At 46.6% G+C, this 18,807-nt stretch overlaps 2 protein-coding genes across 3 annotated transcripts in view; one reads left to right on the top strand and one right to left on the bottom strand.

Moving 5' to 3' along the window:
- Positions 1 to 527: 527 nt before the first annotated feature.
- Positions 528 to 18,807, bottom strand: part of LOC135057040 (oocyte zinc finger protein XlCOF6-like) — a 189,144-nt gene continuing 170,864 nt past the window's right edge. The window contains exon 7 of the mRNA XM_063962898.1: positions 528 to 2,464. Coding sequence (XP_063818968.1) covers positions 2,007 to 2,464 — 458 coding nt within the window. The 3' untranslated portion in view covers positions 528 to 2,006. The remainder of the gene's footprint in view (positions 2,465 to 18,807) is intronic.
- The window catches only part of LOC135057054 (zinc finger protein OZF-like), a 70,207-nt gene continuing 62,795 nt past the window's right edge, over positions 11,396 to 18,807 (top strand). For both annotated transcript variants that reach the window (XM_063962937.1, XM_063962935.1), the window contains exon 1: positions 11,396 to 11,492. The gene's annotated coding sequence lies outside the window, so the exon portion shown is untranslated. The remainder of the gene's footprint in view (positions 11,493 to 18,807) is intronic.

Genomic DNA, 18,807 nt, shown 5'->3' on the forward strand with positions numbered 1-18,807 from the left:
TAACCCTGCTGGATATGGGGCTCTGAAGCAAACGGTTGGTCACTACACCTATCCTAATGAAGGTGCATCAGCGGAAAAGACTTACATTTCAACGGCTGTATCGGAATTGTACCTCCACTGATTGGCGAAGGGTTGCCTTCTCCAATGACTCATGTTTTCTGCTTCATCGAATGGATGGATGTTGGCGCCTCAGGTACGAAACATTGCTGGAAGAACATAAGCTGGTGGTGGCAGCGTTATGGTCTGAAGAACATTTTCATGGCATTCTCTGGGCCCACAAATCTCGTCCGATTTGATTATGAATCCATCCGTGTAGATCACGCACACCCATATGTGCTGTCTTCCCTGAGGCAGATAGGTTCTCCCAGCAAGAAAATGAGACGTCACGTGGCTAGAAATGTCTGACAGTGGTTGGACAAACATGACCAAGACTTCCAAGTACTTCCCAGACCCCCTAATTCCCCAGACTTGAACACAAGAATTTCAGCAGAGAAGAAAAACTTGGCGTTCCCTAATCCACTGACGCGTTTAACAACAGGTATCTTTATCAAAAGCAAGGAGAATTACATTGTAACAAGCCTTCAAATATCCTTTGGGTTAATCTTCACAAACAAATATCTTTATACATAATTTTTAACATATACATGTTACATAATTCTTAATGCCAGGATATTCTAAAATACATCGAGATCAATTTAAAATATTACTTTTTTTTGTCATTTTTGTTTCACAGTTCCTACCTCATTCTCGGGATTTAGGCCTGATTTGATTCTGATTTGGTAGTAAGGCAAAAGCAGAGCAAGTAATTGTGCACCCAGACAAACCATGTTGCAGTGCAATAGGTGCAAATACATTAACTTTTTCTTTGAAGAGTAAATTCTACCTGCAGGTGGGCAGATGTAACGTGCAGTGAGATTTAAATTTGGGTGGGTTATATTTCTTCAGTGCAGGATAAATACTTGCTGCATTTGCATGTAGCCCACACATGCTAGGCAGCTTTATTCTTTCACTGCAATTTAAAGTTGCATTTGGACATGCCCCTTTTCAAATCTAAATCTCTGCCCCACCAAGAGCACAGCATGGTTTTACCCCGATGCAGTTACTTGCTCTTTTCTTTTTTACTTTACTCCCACCTTAAAATCAGGCTCTTTATTTCAAATTCTTCCACAAAAAGAAAAAGAAAAAAAGCTTGTTACCGCTTCTCCAAATGCAACAAGCATGCTATGAAGAAATCTCTCATTTAATCTTGCAACACCTTTCTTCATTCGGTAAGGTTGAAGACAATTCATGTCATCTGGTCAAAACTGTCCATTCTGCATGGTTAATACGCAAAATCATTGAAAAATATCCTAGCTAACCTAGAGCACCTGGAGTTTGCTTGGAAAGGAGCAGTGTAGGGTCACAATCTGTGTTATGTTACACAGTACTGCCATGTTCCTTTGAAGGAGTCAGTAATTTTAGAAGTTGGCCAGGTATTATGGATACTGTGCGTTTAACATCCTTGTCTGGGACTGTGAATAGAAAGCAACGTTTAAGGTCAGGTCTGCTGGCGAATGTATGTGCAGAGTGGAGTTACCTGTGCACACCCTGATACACAACCCCTATACCTATAAAGGAGGGACTCAACTAGTACTAGGTACTAGGTGATTGAGCTCCATTTCTAGATGCTGCTCTGAGCCTTGCTAACCTTACTGACTACTGCTACTAACCTCAGACTTCTTCTGCCTTTTCTAAAGACATGACAACCTGTATATAGATCTGGCTAGTGGTCTGGACTAGCTCTGCTTAATCTAAAGTTATTAGGCTGAGAAAGTCCAGACCAAGAAGTGCACTCCCCCCCTCCCTTACAAATCCAGAAGTCAGAAAAGGTTTGCAAGGCTCAGAACATTCTACAGAAATGAACCTAGTACTAGTTGAATTGCCCTTAGTGTGTTTCAGGGTCTCCACAGGTAACTCCACTCTGCACATGCATTCGTCATTTGGAACAATGTTAAAACCCTGTCAGATCATGGAAATTGCTTTTCTCCTGTACACATTTTCATATGTGTATTAAGAGTTGTTTTCCGTGCATAGTTTATCCCACACTTAGAGCATGAAAATGGTTTCGCACCTGTGTGAGTTCTGTCATGTCTAATAAGATGTGATTTATGCGTAAAACATTTCCCACACTCAGAGCAGACAAATGGCTTTTCACCTGTGTGACTTCTCTGATGTCTAACAAGAGCATACTTATCTACAAACCATTTCCCACACTCAGAACATGAAAACTGCTTCTCACCTGTGTGACTTCTCTCGTGTCTAACAAGAGATGATTTATGAATAAAATACTTTCCGCACTCAGAACATGGAAATGGTTTCTCATCTGTGTGTAGTTTCTGATGTGTGACAAAATGTGATTTCTGTGTAAAACATCTCCCACAATCGGTGCAGGAAAATGGCTTCTCGCCTGTGTGACTTCTCTCATGTTTAACAAGATCTGATTTGAATCTGAAACATTTTCCACAATAAGTACATGGAAAAGGCTTCTTCTGACCAGTTTTAGCTGGTTGGGTAACATGCTTTGTGTTCTTTGTAAAACATTTGCTATCTACAGAACATATCTGATTTACTCCTGTAACAGAGGTACTGATATCTGATTTAAAAAGAGAATTTCCCTCATGATATGCAAGATCAGAAGAAGTATCCACACTGTGATGTACTGGATGTATAATCGGGTTAATAAGGTTTTCTTCTTGAGAATTTTGTGTGGGGTCATCAGCTTTCATTTCATCATTTGGAGAGAAGATGAGATGTTCCTCTGAGGTATTCCTGATATTATCTCCATCTGCAAACAATGAAGAAATATATGGAAATATAAATGTTTTGATACAACCTGCACCAAGTTTAATTTTCCAATGAACCTTATAAAAAAAAGTCAACAAATTATCAACAAATAGGTAAACTGAAGATGTTTCAAGGCCCAATTTATAACTCTCTGACATTTGAAGCTGTTGAACACTTATATCAGTGTTTACAGGTTTATTTTACTACATGGAGATGCAAGCACTGGATTTAACATCAATACACTGTGCCTAAAATGTGCTTTAATATCCTAGACCATTGTCTGTGCATAAAAGTACAGCTGGAACTATGTTATAAAAATGCTGCTGCCTCCAAGCCAGCCAGGAAGATGTGCAATATTCACGAGGTGTATCAAGAGAAGCTGTGAATGTGGCATTGCAGGGTTGTTACCATGTTTCCATAAAAGCTGTATGAAATACACAATAGAGACTGGTCAGATCTCTGGGCTGGTAACACACAGTGACATGATGCGAGGGGGAGAGCAGGAGTATAATAGGGGTTGATGTCTCCTGATGTATGAGATACACCAGAGAGTGTGGGGAGGAGACTGGTCAGATATCTGGGCTGGTAACACACAGTGACATGGTGTGAGGGGGAGAACAGGAGTATAATAGGGGCTGATGGCTCCTCATGTATGAGATACACCAGAGAGTGTGGGGAGGAGACTGGTCAGATCTCTGGGCTGGTAACACAGTGACATGATGTGAGGGGGAGAACAGGAGTATAATAGGGGCTGATGGCTCCTGATGTATGAGATACACTAGAGAGTGTGGGGAGGAGACTGGTCAGATCTCTGGGCTGGTAACACACAGTGACATGATGTGAGGGGGAGAGCAGGAGTATAATAGGGGTTGATGGCTCCTGATGTATGAGATACACCAGAGAGTGTGGGGAGGAGACTGGTCAGATCTCTGGGCTGGTAACACACAGTGACATGATGTGAGAGGGAGAGCAGGAGTATAATAGGGGCTGATGGTTCCTGGTGTATGAGATACACCAGAGAGTGTGGGGAGGAGACTGGTCAGATCTCTGGGCTGTTAACACACAGCGACATGATGTGAGGAGGAGAGCAGGAGTATAATAGGGGCTGATGGCTCCTGATGTATGAGATACACCAGAGAGTGTGGGGAGGAGACTGGTCAGATCTCTGGCCTGGTAACACACAGTGACATGATGTGAGGGGGAGAGCAGGAGTATAATAGGGGCTGATGGCTCCTGATGTATGAGGTACACCAGAGTGTGTGGGGAGGAGACTGGTCAGATCTCTGGGCTGGTAACACACAGTGACATGATGTGAGGGGGAGAGCAGGAGTATAATAGGGGCTGATGGCTCCTGATGTATGAGATACACCAGAGAGTGTGAGGAGGAGACTGGTCAGATCTCTGGGCTGGTAACACACAGTGACATGATGTGAGGGGGAGAGCAGGAGTATAATAGGGGCTGATGGCTCCTGATGTATAAGATACACCAGAGAGTGTGGGGAGGAGACTGGTCAGATCTCTGGGCTGGTAACACACAGTGACATGATGTGAGGAGGAGAGCAGGAGTATAATAGGGGCTGATGGCTCCTGATGTATAAGATACACCAGAGAGTGTGGGGAGGAGACTGGTCAGATCTCTGGGCTGGTAACACACAGTGACATGATGTGAGGGGGAGAGCAGGAGTATAATAGGGGCTGATGGCTCCTGATGTATAAGATACACCAGAGAGTGTGGGGAGGAGACTGGTCAGATCTCTGGGCTGGTAACACACAGTGACATGATGTGAGGAGGAGAGCAGGAGTATAATAGGGGCTGATGGCTCCTGATGTATAAGATACACCAGAGAGTGTGGGGAGGAGACTGGTCAGATCTCTGGGCTGGTAACACATAGTGACATGATGTGAGGGGGAGAGCAGGAGTATAATAGGGGCTGATGGCTCCTAACTCCCCCACTGGACAGACACATTACCCTCATAGTCTGTACTGACAGAGGAGGGTGTAGGATAAGAGGCTGCTGTAGTGACAGAACAAGGAGAATATGTGACTCCTCTCTGTAATAAGTGATTATTACTCACCTGTGCTGATATCTGTAGGGATTTCCTCCTTCTTACACTGCTGGTCATCCCTCACATATGTCTCTTCTTCTGCCCTTATATCTTCTACCTTAATATCAGTGAGGTCTTCACCCTAATTAACCCACGAAACAATAAAACAACGCTTTAATAATTTCTGAGATCATTAATTGAGAGTAACAGTAGAATCATATAGTGAAAAATCACTTTGGAAATTTGTTGAGACCCTAAATCTCACCTACCTGATCCTCCTGGGGGGTCCTGTGATACTCATCTGTACAATCCTTTGAATACAGGGGAGAGGGACAACTCTCTGTGGTATCTCTGTTACTGGGGCCATCTGTAGGAGACACAAAGTGACTGAGTGCATTGTACAGTATATACTGTATGTGATTAGTAGATAAGCTGGGAAATGTAATAGGGTCCGAAAACGGCTCTCTCTCCTTTACAATAATTCAAAGTCTAGTCTTACCCAAAAATGCAAGTGGTTGGTTATTCTCCATCATTACGTCTTTGTACATACCCTTGTGTTCCTCTACATGCTCCCACTCCTGCATAGAGAGATAGACAGTGACATCCTGACACCTTATAGGAACCTGACACACACATCATCACCCAGACACCTGACACAGTCATTACCCAGACACCTCCCCTGGTGTTACTGTATAATGTACCATTCCCAGCAGTCACCTCTCCAGTCATCACCCAGACACCTCCCCTGGTGTTACTGTATAATGTTCCATTCCCAGCAGTCACCTCTCCAGTCAGCAGCTGAATGATCTTGTTGGTGAGTTCCAGGATCTTCTGGTCATTGTCTCTCTCATGTATCAGTGGGCAAGCTGGAGGTTCCGTGATGGGGCTCTGGGTCCTGGTCAGTCCTCCTGACTCATGGAATTGGCTTCTGGGTGTCTCACTCTCATCAAATGTCTTCCTCACTACTGTGTAATCCTTTGTATTGAGGGAGACATCAATAAAAAGCTTAATCAAACATGTAAGTCATTTTTTGATGATTTTACTGTGCATAACAAGTAGGACCTATTTTATAAATACAACCCCTATACTACCTGTAACTTCTTCCTATATATAAGAAAGGGCAGAGTATATAGAACCTCTCTAGCCATCTTCATTTCAGTGATAGAATACAAGCTACTGAGGTCAATGTAATATATCCCAGCTCCTGTAAGGACTGATACTACAGAGCGGCTGCCTGCTGCCCAGTTACAGCTGTGCTGATGAGAGGACTGAGGCACTGATACTATATCTGAGAGCGGCTCCCTGCTGCCCAGTTACAGCTGTGCTGATGAGAGAACTGAAGCACTGATACTATATCTGAGAGCGGCTCCCTGCTGCCCAGTTACAGCTGTGCTGATGAGAGGACTGAGGCACTGATACTATATCTGAGAGCAGCTCCCTGCTGCCTGGTTACAGCTGTGCTGATGAGAGGACTGAGGCACTGATACTATATCTGAGAGCGGCTCCCTGCTGCCTGGTTACAGCTGTGCTGATGAGAGGACTGAGGCACTGATACTATATCTAAGAGCGGCTCCCTGCTGCCCGGTTACAGCTGTGCTGATGAGAGGACTGAGGCACTGATACTATATCTGAGAACAGCTCCCTGCTGCCTGGTTACAGCTGTGCTGATGAGAGGACTGAGGCACTGATACTATATCTGAGAGCGGCTCCCTGCTGCCTGGTTACAGCTGTGCGGATGAGACTGAGGCACTGATACTATATCTGAGAGCGGCTCCATGCTGCCCAATTACAGCTGTGCTGATGAGGAGACTGAGGCACTGATACTATATCTGAGAGCGGCTCCCTGCTGCCCAATTACAGCTGTGCTGATGAGGAGACTGAGGCACTGATACTATATCTGAAAGCGGTTCCCTGCTGCCTGGTTAAGCTGTGCTGATGAGGTGACTGAGGCACTGATACTATATCTGAAAGCGGTTTCTTGCTGCCTGGTTAAGCTGTGCTGATGAGGTGACTGAGGCATTGATACTATATCAGCGAGTGGCTCCTTGTTGCCCGATTGGTCCTTTCCCAGTTCTCCATTCAGCAGTTTCCTCCCTTTATTAGATTGTAAGCTTCATGCATGGCCCTCTTCCCTTCAGCAACTCTGACACTGGCGGTCATTCAGATCTGACCACTGCTGTGTGTTTTCGCACAGCGGGTGATCAGGACATAACTGCGCATGCGTATGCGCTTTAATGCGCATGCGCGTCGGCCATCAGCAACGGGCATAACTGGTCAGCGACGGGATGGTGTGAAAAATCAGTTCGCAAGGTGATTGACAGGAGGAGGCCGTTTGTGGGTGGTAACTGACCGTTTACTGGGAGTGTCCGGAAAAATGCAGGCCTTCCCAAGCATTTTCAGGGAGTGTGTCTGATGTCAGCTCCGGCCCCGATCTGCCTCTTCTCATCGCACTGGAGGAGTAAGTCCTGGGCTGCGCAGACTGCAAAAAGTGGATTTTAGCAGCTCAGCGTACACATGGAACTGCACACTTGCACGGCGAATTTACACTCCCCCTGGAGACGGCGACTATCTGAATGCAGGACAGCAAAGTTAGCAGCCCAGCGATCAGATCTGAATGACCCCCACTGTCTGCTTGCCTAGAAAGTGGGTGCAGGATCATTGAGTTATTGTTCATTCTCGCACAATGCCTCACAACCAGCTGACTCTAGCTACAGCGAGTTGCCCTGCCCTGTACTTGTGACTCCTTGTCTGCGACTTTACTGCAGTGTCTGTATTTATGCTACACTATGTAGACAAAAGTGATTGGACACTGACAGCAAACAGATCAACAAGATGTTATTAACGTCAGTACTTTGTAGATCCACCATGTGCACTGATTACTGCAGACATCCTTCTTGGCAAGCTGACCACAAGTTCCTGGACACCAGCACGTGGTATGTTTTGCCATTCCGCCTTAAGTACAGTGAACAACTGCAACACTGAAGGTCGAATCTGCCTAGATGTTCTCAATGAGATTACTATCTAGACTCTGAGCTGGCCAGTCCATCCAGCTTTACCGAATTTTCTGTATACCAGTCCAGTGTCACCATGGAAACATGACAGGTGGCATTGTCATCCTGATAAAAACATTTCTTGTTTCCATAGAACTATCGCAATGAGGGATCAGCGTTATTGAGAACATTTCTATACTTCTCATCATTAATGTGACCATGCATTACAACTAGTGGACGAATACCAAACCAGCTAAAACAGCCCCACAGCATAATGCCCCCACCTCCGTGCTACTGTCCACTCTGGCATCACACGTTCTCCTGGCAACTGCAAAACCCAAACACGTCCATATAATATGTAAAGTGTAAATCATGATTCGGCACTCCATAACACTTGCCGCCATTGTTCCACTGTCCAGTTCTTGCGCTCTTTACTCCATCATAAGCGCAGTGCTGCATTCTTCGTGATTAGAGGTTTATGAGCAGCTGCACAACCATAATATCCAAGTGCATGGGCCTCCCTACAAAGTGTTCTTGCTGAAGCTGGCACATTAGTGACCATCTGGAACTCGTGTGCAATGGTATGCATGGGACAACCCCTGTTCTTTCGCAGCTCCCTAGTTAGCACTCTCTGGTTCCTGGGTTGCAGTTTCAGGGGTCTTCCAGGTGACCGTTCTTCGGGCGTCATTCAGATTTGAAAACGCACAGCAGGCGATCAGGTACTAATCGCGTATGCACCGCAATGCGCATGCGCGTTGGACAACAACAAAGGGCATCGCTGGTCAGCGACAGGATGGTGCGAAAATTTCATTCGCATGGGAGTTCGCAAGGTGATTGACAGGAGGAAGCCATTTGTGGGTGGTAACTGACCGTTTACTGGGAGTGTCTGGAAAAACACAGGCGTGCCCAAGCGTTTCAGGGAGGGTGTGTGACATCAGCTCCGGCCCCGATCAGTCTGATTCTATCGCACTGGAGGAGTAAGCCCTGGGCTGCGCACAGACTGCACACACTGAATTTTAGCAGTTCAGCGTACACATGCAATCGCCATTGCACGGCAAATATACACTCCCCCTGGATGCGGCGACTATCTGAACGCAGGACAGCAAAATTAGCAGCCCATTAATGACAAAAGACATAGTGGATTTAGGAATCTTCCTAAAATCCACAATGCTTTTAACATTCATACTGTACCTCCGATCGTGTAGCCTACGATGATCCCCTTTTCAAACTCGGTCAGCTCCTTCTGGCAAAACATTTCATTACCAAATTATCTAATCAGCGCCCCTTTACCCGTTTTATACCTTCACGAACACAAGTCTGCTACAGGAGCACACCATTTCGCTTGCGCGGGGGTGTCCAATCACTTTTGTCCAAGTAATGTATTTCCTATATTGGTTTCAAGTTACCTCTTGAACGGCGCTATATCACCTTGTGCTGCCTAACAAACTAATAAAAATAATAGTAATAATAATAATAATAATAATAATGTAACTTTGGAATAGAAAGAGTGATGTCACTGTGACACTCCCACACTCCCTCACCTCCCCAGTCAGGTCTCTGTGTTAGTAATAGAGATGAGTGATGTCACTGTGACTCTCCCAGACCCCCTCACCTCCCCAGTCAGGTACCTGTGTTAGTAATAGAGATAAGAGTGATGTCACTGTGACACTCCCAGACCCCCTCACCTTCCCAGTCATGTCTCTGCATTAGTAATCAAGATAAGAGTGATGTCACTGTGACACTCCCAGACTCCCTCACCTCCCCAGTCCGGTTTCTGTGTTAGTAATAGAGATGAGAGTGATGTCACTGTAACACTCCCAGACTCCCTCACCTTCCCAGTCAGCAGGTAGATGATCTCCAGGGTGAGATTTAATATCCTCTCGGTCATGTGATTCCTGTCCTTGTCCATCCTCAGTGAATCAGTGACGCATTTCATCCTCACGTGACTTCTAATAAATTATCTGGTTGCTTTCAGTTTAATTGTCTAGGAATAAATATAATAATGATACAAATCAGAAATTAAACATGTAACCTACTCAGGTATGAAACACTGAGTGACAGTAAATCCTCATCTTTTCACCGAGCCCTAGAGCCCTGGTCAGTGCTTCTCAGAAATTCCCTTTAAACAGGACTCCTCACACAACATCACATAATGCTGTGTTGCTTATGGTTACATCCAGTGGCGGCACATATATTACATACAGCGTAACATGTATGTAATATATAAACGCCCCATTATGCACTGTGTGGTTGGGGTTGCAGCTGCCACTGATTACATCACCACTAACTGTGGTCCTCCCAGACTCCTCCTTGGTGCAATGTACTCAGCAAATGTATGACTTAGGGGCGTCGGTAATTTAGAGGATAGTTTTACTAAAGTACGGGTCTGATGGCATTTTCAACACACTGTCTAGCATCGGCGGTTTTCCCCTCCAAACCGCTGGATTAACTAATCTGTGGTTTGAAAGGTACTTTAAAACCCGCTGGTGCAGAACAGTCAGTTTAAGGGGGAAAATAACATTCATCATACTCTTATGGGGCAATATTATTTTATCAATTCATTAGGATGCAAAAACAATGTTAAATTAGATTAAGATACCAATATTATCAATTATATTCAAGGGGCAAAATGTATTGTTAATTTATATTAAAAAAATAAAATAACAAAATAAAAAATAAATATATATATTTACACATTGAACACCTTTTGATCAATCTGGCGGTTTCCATTATATGATGGTAACAAATCGGGATGGCGATGTGTCTGATGGCGGTTCTAAACCTTGATGTTTCGGGCGGGTTTTCCGGTGGTTTTGCCTGTAGTAAAACCTGCTGTTTCAAAACCACCAGAACCATTTGGCCTTTGCTTTTAGTTTAATGCCAGAAATTAAGAGATATTAGTGCCCAGAATTGCATCATGTTTCCAGTCTCCTGATTCCCTGTATCTTAGCGATAATAGATTTGAACCCAGAATCGTGCCAAGACAGCTATGGTAGGGTCAACCCTGGGATGCAATCCTCACTCCTTCAACCAAGGCAATATGGGAAAAAATTGGGAAGCCAGCGCCCCATATATAAAGATACAGATAAAAGGAAATAAAATGGATTATAACCACTTACTAAAATGTATAAGTGTTCCAATGTTTCAGCTCAGTCGTCTTTGTTTATAAGTAGTGATAAAGGGGAGTCATGGAGGTGTGAGGGTGATAGTATGATAAGAACCCATTGTGTGGGAGCCCTTAGATCATGAGGTGGAGTAGTGGGGGGTCACTACCACATGGTACTGGCGTTACACCTTCACAATTCATGTGTTATTATTACATATAATGTAATATAAATGTACAGACATACCCCCTTCCAGTCACGGCCTCCTCTCACACCCGGTCGATGAAGCACTCAGGACTTCCGGCCCGTGCGTTCCAATTGACTTCTGGTTTCTGCGTTCCACCAGACTTCCGGTCTCTGCGTTCCACCCCACTTCCTGTCTCTGCGTTCCACCCCACTTCCTGTCTCTGCGTTCCACCCGTCTTCTCTCTTGCTGTGATCTCTTCAATAATAACATCCGGGTGACTTGTGGAACGGTAACGTCTAGTGGAACGGCAACAGGAAGTGGAGTCGGGTTCGGAGGCAGCAGGTAGAGATATGTTGTTGTTGTTAGTATTATTGTTGTTATAGCAGAAGTGCAGTCTCTGGTGCATTGTTGCTATTATATAGGTAAACACATACTCTCATGCCCTTCTTACTATAGCAGCTTCTGCAAACACGTATGTTGTGCCCCTCTTTCTCTTCTCCCCATGTCTTTACGTCTTATGTTCAGTAGATGGCTAAAAAAATAGTGACGCAGGTGATAGTAATTATACAGTGAAAGATGAATGAGTATTATTATATCTGCAGGTTAGGTCTGCGCATAAGTGGGGCTTCCTGTTGCCCAGTCTACTCTACCCATGCCCTAGTCACATGACAAGTTTTTAATGGGTCTTAAGTTATAGGGTAAGGCATTGCTACTAAGCAATTAAGTTTCTATATAACAACAATTTATTAACAGACCAGTTTAAAAGGAAAAAAAAGTAAAAGTGTGTGATGCTCGGGACTCATAGAAAATAATATTTTCTGCAGCGGGGTACACTGTGATTCCACAGGGAATTACTTTGGGGTGTAGAGTTGGAACTTGATCCGAGGCACAAACAGGCTAAAAGCTTTGACTGTTCCCAGGATACATAGCGCCGCCTCCTCTACATCCCCGCCTCCAGGCACTGGAGCTCAGTTTGTAAGTTAGTGCTTGCAGTGCAGACAGCTAACAGGGAGGGCTGCGCTAGGCAGCCCTGATAAGAGCTTTTTGAAGAAAGAAGACTTCAAGGGCCGCAGCACAGGCACTTAGAAGTGCTATATGTCATGCTGACATATGTTGCGGCTCCCTCACCTCACCCAACAGCGCTGTATACTCCCGCGCCCTGGTTGCCGGGTACTTACAGCGGAGGGCTCCGGTTACTTCAGGCACACACTCACCGCTGCTCTCCTGAATCGCGTGGCCGCATCTTCGGGAGGAAGGTCCCCCAGGCACTGAAATCGTGATGCGGCGCGGTCTCCAGGAGACGGAGCGCGCGCGCTGGCGTGAACACTGTGGCCTGCGGTTCTTAGAACTCGCCCTGGTTATCTGCCCAAGGTGGTGTCATCTTTCCACCTTAACCAAGAGATTGTGGTTCCGGCCTTTACCTCTCCAGGTTTATCCTCTAAAGAGCGGTCTTTGGATGTGGTACGGGCTCTCCGCATTTATGTGAAGAGAACAGCTTAGCTTATGAGATCTGATTCTCTCTTTGTTCTTTTTGGTTTTCACAAACGTGGCTGGCCTGTTAACAAGCAGACCCTGGCCAGATGGATTAGAATGGTGATTGCACATGCTTATGTACAGGCTGGCCTTCCAGCTCCTGCTACCATCAGAGCCCATTCTACTTGGTCCGTTGGACCTTCTTGGGCGGCCCGCCGTGGTGCGACCCTTAAACAATTGTGCAAGGCGGCTACGTTGTCCTCAGTGAACACGTTCATAAGGTTCTATGCCTTCGATACTTCCGCCTCCCAGGATGCCTCCTTTGGATGCCGGGTTCTTGTGCCCGCTACAGTGCGTCCCCTCCCATGAGGAACTGCTTTAGGACATCCCCGATATTATTCCCTGTGGAACCCCAGTGTACCCCGCTGCAGAAAAGGAGATTTATAGTAAGAACTTACCATTGTTAAATCTCTTTCTCTTACGTCCTAGAGGATGCTGGGGACTCCGTAAGGACCATGAGGTATAGACGGGCTCCGCAGGAGACATGGGCACTATAAAGAACTTTAGAATGGGTGTGCACTGGCTCCTCCCTCTATGCCCCTCCTCCAGACCTCAGTTAGATCCTGTGCCCCAGAGGAGACTGGGTGCATTACAGGGAGCTCTCCTGAGTTTCTCTGAAATAAAGAATTTTGTTAGGTTTTTTATTTTCAGGGAGCACTGCTGGCAACAGGCTCCCTACATCGTGGGACTGAGGAGAGAGAAGCAGACCTACTTAAGTGATAGGCTCTGCTTCTTAGGCTACTGGACACCATTAACTCCAGAGGGAGTCGGAACGCAGGTCTCCCCTCGCCGTTCGTCCCAGAGCCGCGCCGCCGTCCTCCTCACGGAAGACAGAAGCCGGATGAGTATAAGAAGAAAGAAGACTTCAAAGGTGGCAGAAGACTTCAGATCTTACCTGAGGTAACGCGCAGCGCCATTGCTCCCACACACAACACACACTACAGGCACTGATGGGTGCAGGGCACCCCGCCCTGGGCAGCAATATAAACCTCTAGGACTGGCATAAACATATATATAGGCTGCGGAGGCAGTAGATATAAAAATCCCCCGCCAGTATTACAAAATTGAGCGGGACCGAAGCCCGCCGCTGGAGGGGGCGGAGCTTGATCCCACAGCACTAACCAGCGCCATTTTCTCCACAGAGCACTGCAGAGAAGCTGGCTCCCCGGACTCTCCCCTGCTGAACACGGTGACACAGTGCAGAAAAGAGGGGGGGGGGGGGGGGGCACTTGTAAGGCGCAGTGAGTGTATTATACAAATAATTATATATAAAAGCGCTATATTATCTGGGAATTTGTTTCCAGTGTCAGTTGGCGCTGGGTGTGTGCTGGCATACTCTCTCTCTCTGTCTCTCCAAAGGGCCTTATTGGGGAACTGTCTCCATATAAATATATCCCTGTGTGTGTGGGGGTGTCGGTACGAGTGTGTCGGCATGTCTGAAGCGGAAGGCTCATCTAAGGAGGAGGTGGAGCAGATGATTGTGGTGTCTCCGTCGGCAACGCCGACACCTGATTGGTTGGACATGTGGAATGTTTTAAATGCAAATGTGACCTTATTACATAAGAGGATGGACAAAGCAGAGTCCAGGGAAAAAGCAGGGAGTCAATCCATGGCTTTGACTGTGTCACAGGGCCCTTCAGGGTCTCAAAAACGTTCTCTATCCCAAATAGCAGACACTGATACCGACACGGATTCTGACTCCAGTGTCGACTACGATGATGCAAGGTTACACCCAAGGGTGGCCAAAAGTATTCATTATATGATTATTGCAATAAAAGATGTTTTGCATATCACAGATGACCCCTCTGTCCCTGACACAAGGGTATGCATGTTTAAGGAAAAGAAACCTGAGGTAACCTTTCCCCCATCTCATGAGCTGAACGAGTTATTTAAAAAAGCTTGGGAAACTCCAGACAAAAAACTGCAGATTCCCAAGAGGATTCTTATGGCGTGTCCTTTCCCTGCACAGGACAGGGTGGGGTGGGAATCCTCGCCCAGGGTGGACAAGGCTTTAACGCGCTTGTCCAAGAAGGTGGCGCTACCGTCTCCAGACATGGCAGCTCTCAAGGATCCTGCTGATCACAGACAGGAAACTACCTTAAAATCTATTTATACGCATACGGGTGCTTTACTCAGACCGGCAATAGCATCGGCATGGGTATGTAGCGCAGTTGCAGCTTGGACAGATACCTTGTCAGCTGACATTGATATTCTAGATAGGGATACCATTTTATTGACCTTGGGTCACATTAAAGACGCAGTCTTATATATGAGAGACGCTCAGAGAGACGTTGGGCTGCTAGGTTCAAGAGCCAACGCCATGGCGATTTCAGCTAGGCGAGCCCTGTGGACCCGCCAATTGACAGGTGATGCCGACTCCAAGAGGCATATGGAGGTTTTACCTTACAAGGGTGAGGTTTTATTTGGGGAAGGTCTCGCGGACCTGGTTTCCACAGCTACCGTGGGTAAATCTACTTTTTTGCCTTTTGTTTCCCCACAGTAAAAGAAAACTCCACAATATCCGATGCAGTCCTTTCGGTCACATAAGTCCAGAAGAGGTCGGGGCTCATCCTTCCTCGCCAGAGGTAAGGGTAGAGGGAAAAGAACGCCTGGTACGGCTAGTTCCCAGGAACAGAAGTCCTCCCCGGTTTCTACTAAATCCACCGCATGACGCTGGGGCTCCACTGAGGGAGTCCGCACTGGTGGGGGCACGTCTTTGACTCTTCAGCCAGGTCTGGGTTCTGTCAGACGTGGATCCTTGGGCGATGGAAATTGTGTCCCAAGGCTACAAACTGGAATTCGAAGAGGTGCCTCCTCGCCGATTTTTCAAGTCGGCCTTGCCAGCTGCTCCCCCAGAGAGGGAAAATAGTGTTAGCTGCAATTCAAAAGCTGTGTCAACAGCAAGTGATTATCAAGGTTCCCCTAGTCCAACAGGGGAAAGGGTACTATTTAACCCTGTTCGTGGTCCCGAAACCGGATGGCTCGGTCAGACCCATTTTAAATCTAAAATCCCTAAACCTGTACTTGAAAAAGTTCAAATTCAAGATGGAATCGCTCCGGGCAGTGATCTCCAGCCTGGAAGGGGGGGATTTTATGGTGTCACTAGACATAAAGGATGCATACCTTCATGTCCCCATATATCCTCCTCATCAGGAGTACCTGAGATTCGCTGTACAGGACTGTCATTACCAGTTTCAGACGTTGCCGTTTGGGCTTTCCACGGCCCCGAGGATTTTCACCAAGGTGATGGCGGAGATGATGGTGCTCCTGCGCATGCAGGGAGTCACAATTATCCCGTACTTGGACGATCTCCTGATAAAAGCGAGATCAATTGCTGAAAAGCGTGTCGCTCTCCCTGAGAGTGCTACAACAACACGGTTGGATTCTAAATCTGCCAAAGTCACAATTGATTCCAACGACTCGACTATCATTCCTGGGCATGATTCTGGACACGGAACAGAAGAGGGTTTTTCTCCCAATGGAAAAAGCCCAGGACCTCCAGAACATGGTCAGAGACCTGCTAAAACCAAAAAGAGTGTCTGTTCATCAATGCACTCGAGTTCTGGGGGAAATGGTGGCGGCCTACGAGGCCATCCCCTTTGGCAGGTTTCATGCGAGGACATTTCAGTGGGACCTTCTGGACAAGTGGTCCGGGTCCCATCTACAAATATATCAGGAGATAAGCCTGTCCCCCAGGGCCAGGATGTCTCTCCTGTGGTGGCTGCAGAGTGCTCACCTTCTAGAGGGTCGCAGGTTCGGCATTCAAGACTGGGTTCTTATAACCACGGATGCGAGCCTCCGAGGATGGGGAGCAGTCACACAAGGAAGAAATTAGACATGATGGCATCACGCCTCAACAAGAAGCTTCGGAGGTATTGTGCCAGGTCAAGGGACCCTCAGGCAGTAGCGGTAGACGCCCTGGTGACACCATGGGTGTTTCAGTCGGTCTATTTGTTCCCTCCTCTTCCTCTCATCTCAAAAATATTGAGAATCATAAGACGAAAAAGAGTGCAGACAATACTCATTGTTCCAGATTGGCCTCGAAGGGCCTGGTATTCAGATCTTCAGGAAATGCTCACAGAAGATCCGTGGCCTCTTTCTCTCAGGGTGGACCTGTTGCAGCAGGGGCCCTGCGTGTTCCAAGACTTACCGCGGTTACGTTTGACGGCATGGCGGTTGAACACCGAATCCTAGCTGGGAAAGGTATTCCGGAAGAAGTCATCCCTACTCTGATAAAGGCTAGGAAGGAGGTGACGGCGAAACATTATCACCGTATCTGGAGGAAGTATGTATCTTGGTGTGAAACCAAGAATGCTCCTACGGAAGATTTCTATCTGGGCCGTTTTCTCCACTTTCTACAGACAGGAGTGGATATGGGCCTGAAGTTAGGCTCCATTAAGGTACAGATTTCGGCCCTATTGTCTTTCAGAAGGAATTGGCTTCTCTCCCAGAAGTCCAGACTTTTGTAAAGGGAGTGCTGCACATCCAGCCTCCTTTTGTATCCCCAGTGGCACCATGGGACCTTAACGTGGTGTTACGGTTCCTGAAGTCTCACTGGTTTGAACCTCTTCAAACGGTTGAATTAAAATTTCTCACTTGGAAGGTGGTCATGTTGTTGGCCTTGGCATCTGCAAGGCGGGTGTCAGAATTGGCGGCCTTGTCCACAAGAGTCCCTATTTGATTTTCCATGTGGATAGAGCAGAGTTGAGGACTCGTCCTCAATTTTTGCCTTAAGTGGTTTCTTCATTTCATTTGAACCAACCTATTGTGGTGCCTGTGGCTACGGGTGACTTGGAGTACTCCAAGTCCCTGGATGTAGTCAGGGCCTTAAAAATTTATGTAGCCAGGACGGCTCGGGTTAGGAAAACAGAGGCACTGTTTGTCCTGTATGCAGCCAACAAAGTTGGCGCTCTTGCTTCGAAGCAGACTATTGCTCGCTGGATCTGTAACACGGTTCAGCAGGCTCATTCTATGGCTGGATTGCCGGTACCAAATTCGGTAAAGGCCCATTCCACTAGGAAGGTGGGCTCTTCTTGGGCGGCTGCCCGAGGCATCTCGGCTTTACAGCTTTGCCGAGCAGCTACTTGGTCGGGTTCAAACACTTTTGCAAAGTTCTATAAGTTTGATACCCTGGCTGATGAGGACCTCGCGTTTGCTCAATCGGTGCTTCAGAGTCATCCGCACTCTCCCGCCCGGTCTGAAGCTTTGGTATAAACCCCATGGTCCTTACAGAGTCCCCAGCATCCTCTAGGACGTAAGAGAAAATAAGATTTTAAACCTACCAGTAAATCTTTTTTCCTAGTCCGTAGAGGATGCTGGGCGCCCGTCCCAGTGCGGACTACTTTCTGCAAGGCTTGTATATAGTTATTGCTTACATAAGGGTTATGTTACAATTGAAATCAGTCTTTGCCTGATACTGTTTTGTACCTACTGTTAACTGGTTGCGTATATTCCATGTTATACGGTGTGGATGGTGTGGGCTGGTATGAATCTTGCCCTTGGATTAACAAAATCCTTTCCTCATATTGTCCATCTCCTCTGGGCACAGTTCTCTAACTGAGGTCTGGAGGAGGGGCATAGAGGGAGGAGCCAGTGCACACCCATTCTAAAGTTCTTTATAGTGCCCATGTCTCCTGCGGAGCCCGTCTATACCTCATGGTCCTTACGGAGTCCCCAGCATCCTCTACGAACTAGGAGAAAAAGATTTACCGGTAGGTATAAAATCTTATTTTCTGCGAGGTACACTGGATTGCACAGGGCTCCCACCCTGACGCACTTAGCTTCTTTGGGTTTGCATGGCATTAGCCGCTGTTACCTTCTCCTCGTGAGAATGTGGTTCTCTGTGGCTAACTACTATCGTCTCTCTTACCTGCTACTGCATTGAACTGGTTAACAAAACTGAGCTCCAGTGCCTGGAGGCGGGGATATAGAGGAGGAGGCGCTATGCATCCTGGGAACAGTCAAAGCTTTTAGCTTGTTGGTGCCTCAGATCAAGATACAACTCTACACCCCAATGTAATTCCCTGTGGAATCCAGTGTACCTCGCAGAAAGAGATTTAACAAAGGTAAGTTCTTACTATAAATCTCCTTTTTTACCTTTACAGACTTTAATGCATAATTCTCT

This window comes from Pseudophryne corroboree, chromosome 3 (genome assembly GCF_028390025.1).
Source record: "Pseudophryne corroboree isolate aPseCor3 chromosome 3, aPseCor3.hap2, whole genome shotgun sequence".
Lineage (NCBI taxonomy): Eukaryota > Metazoa > Chordata > Amphibia > Anura > Myobatrachidae > Pseudophryne > Pseudophryne corroboree.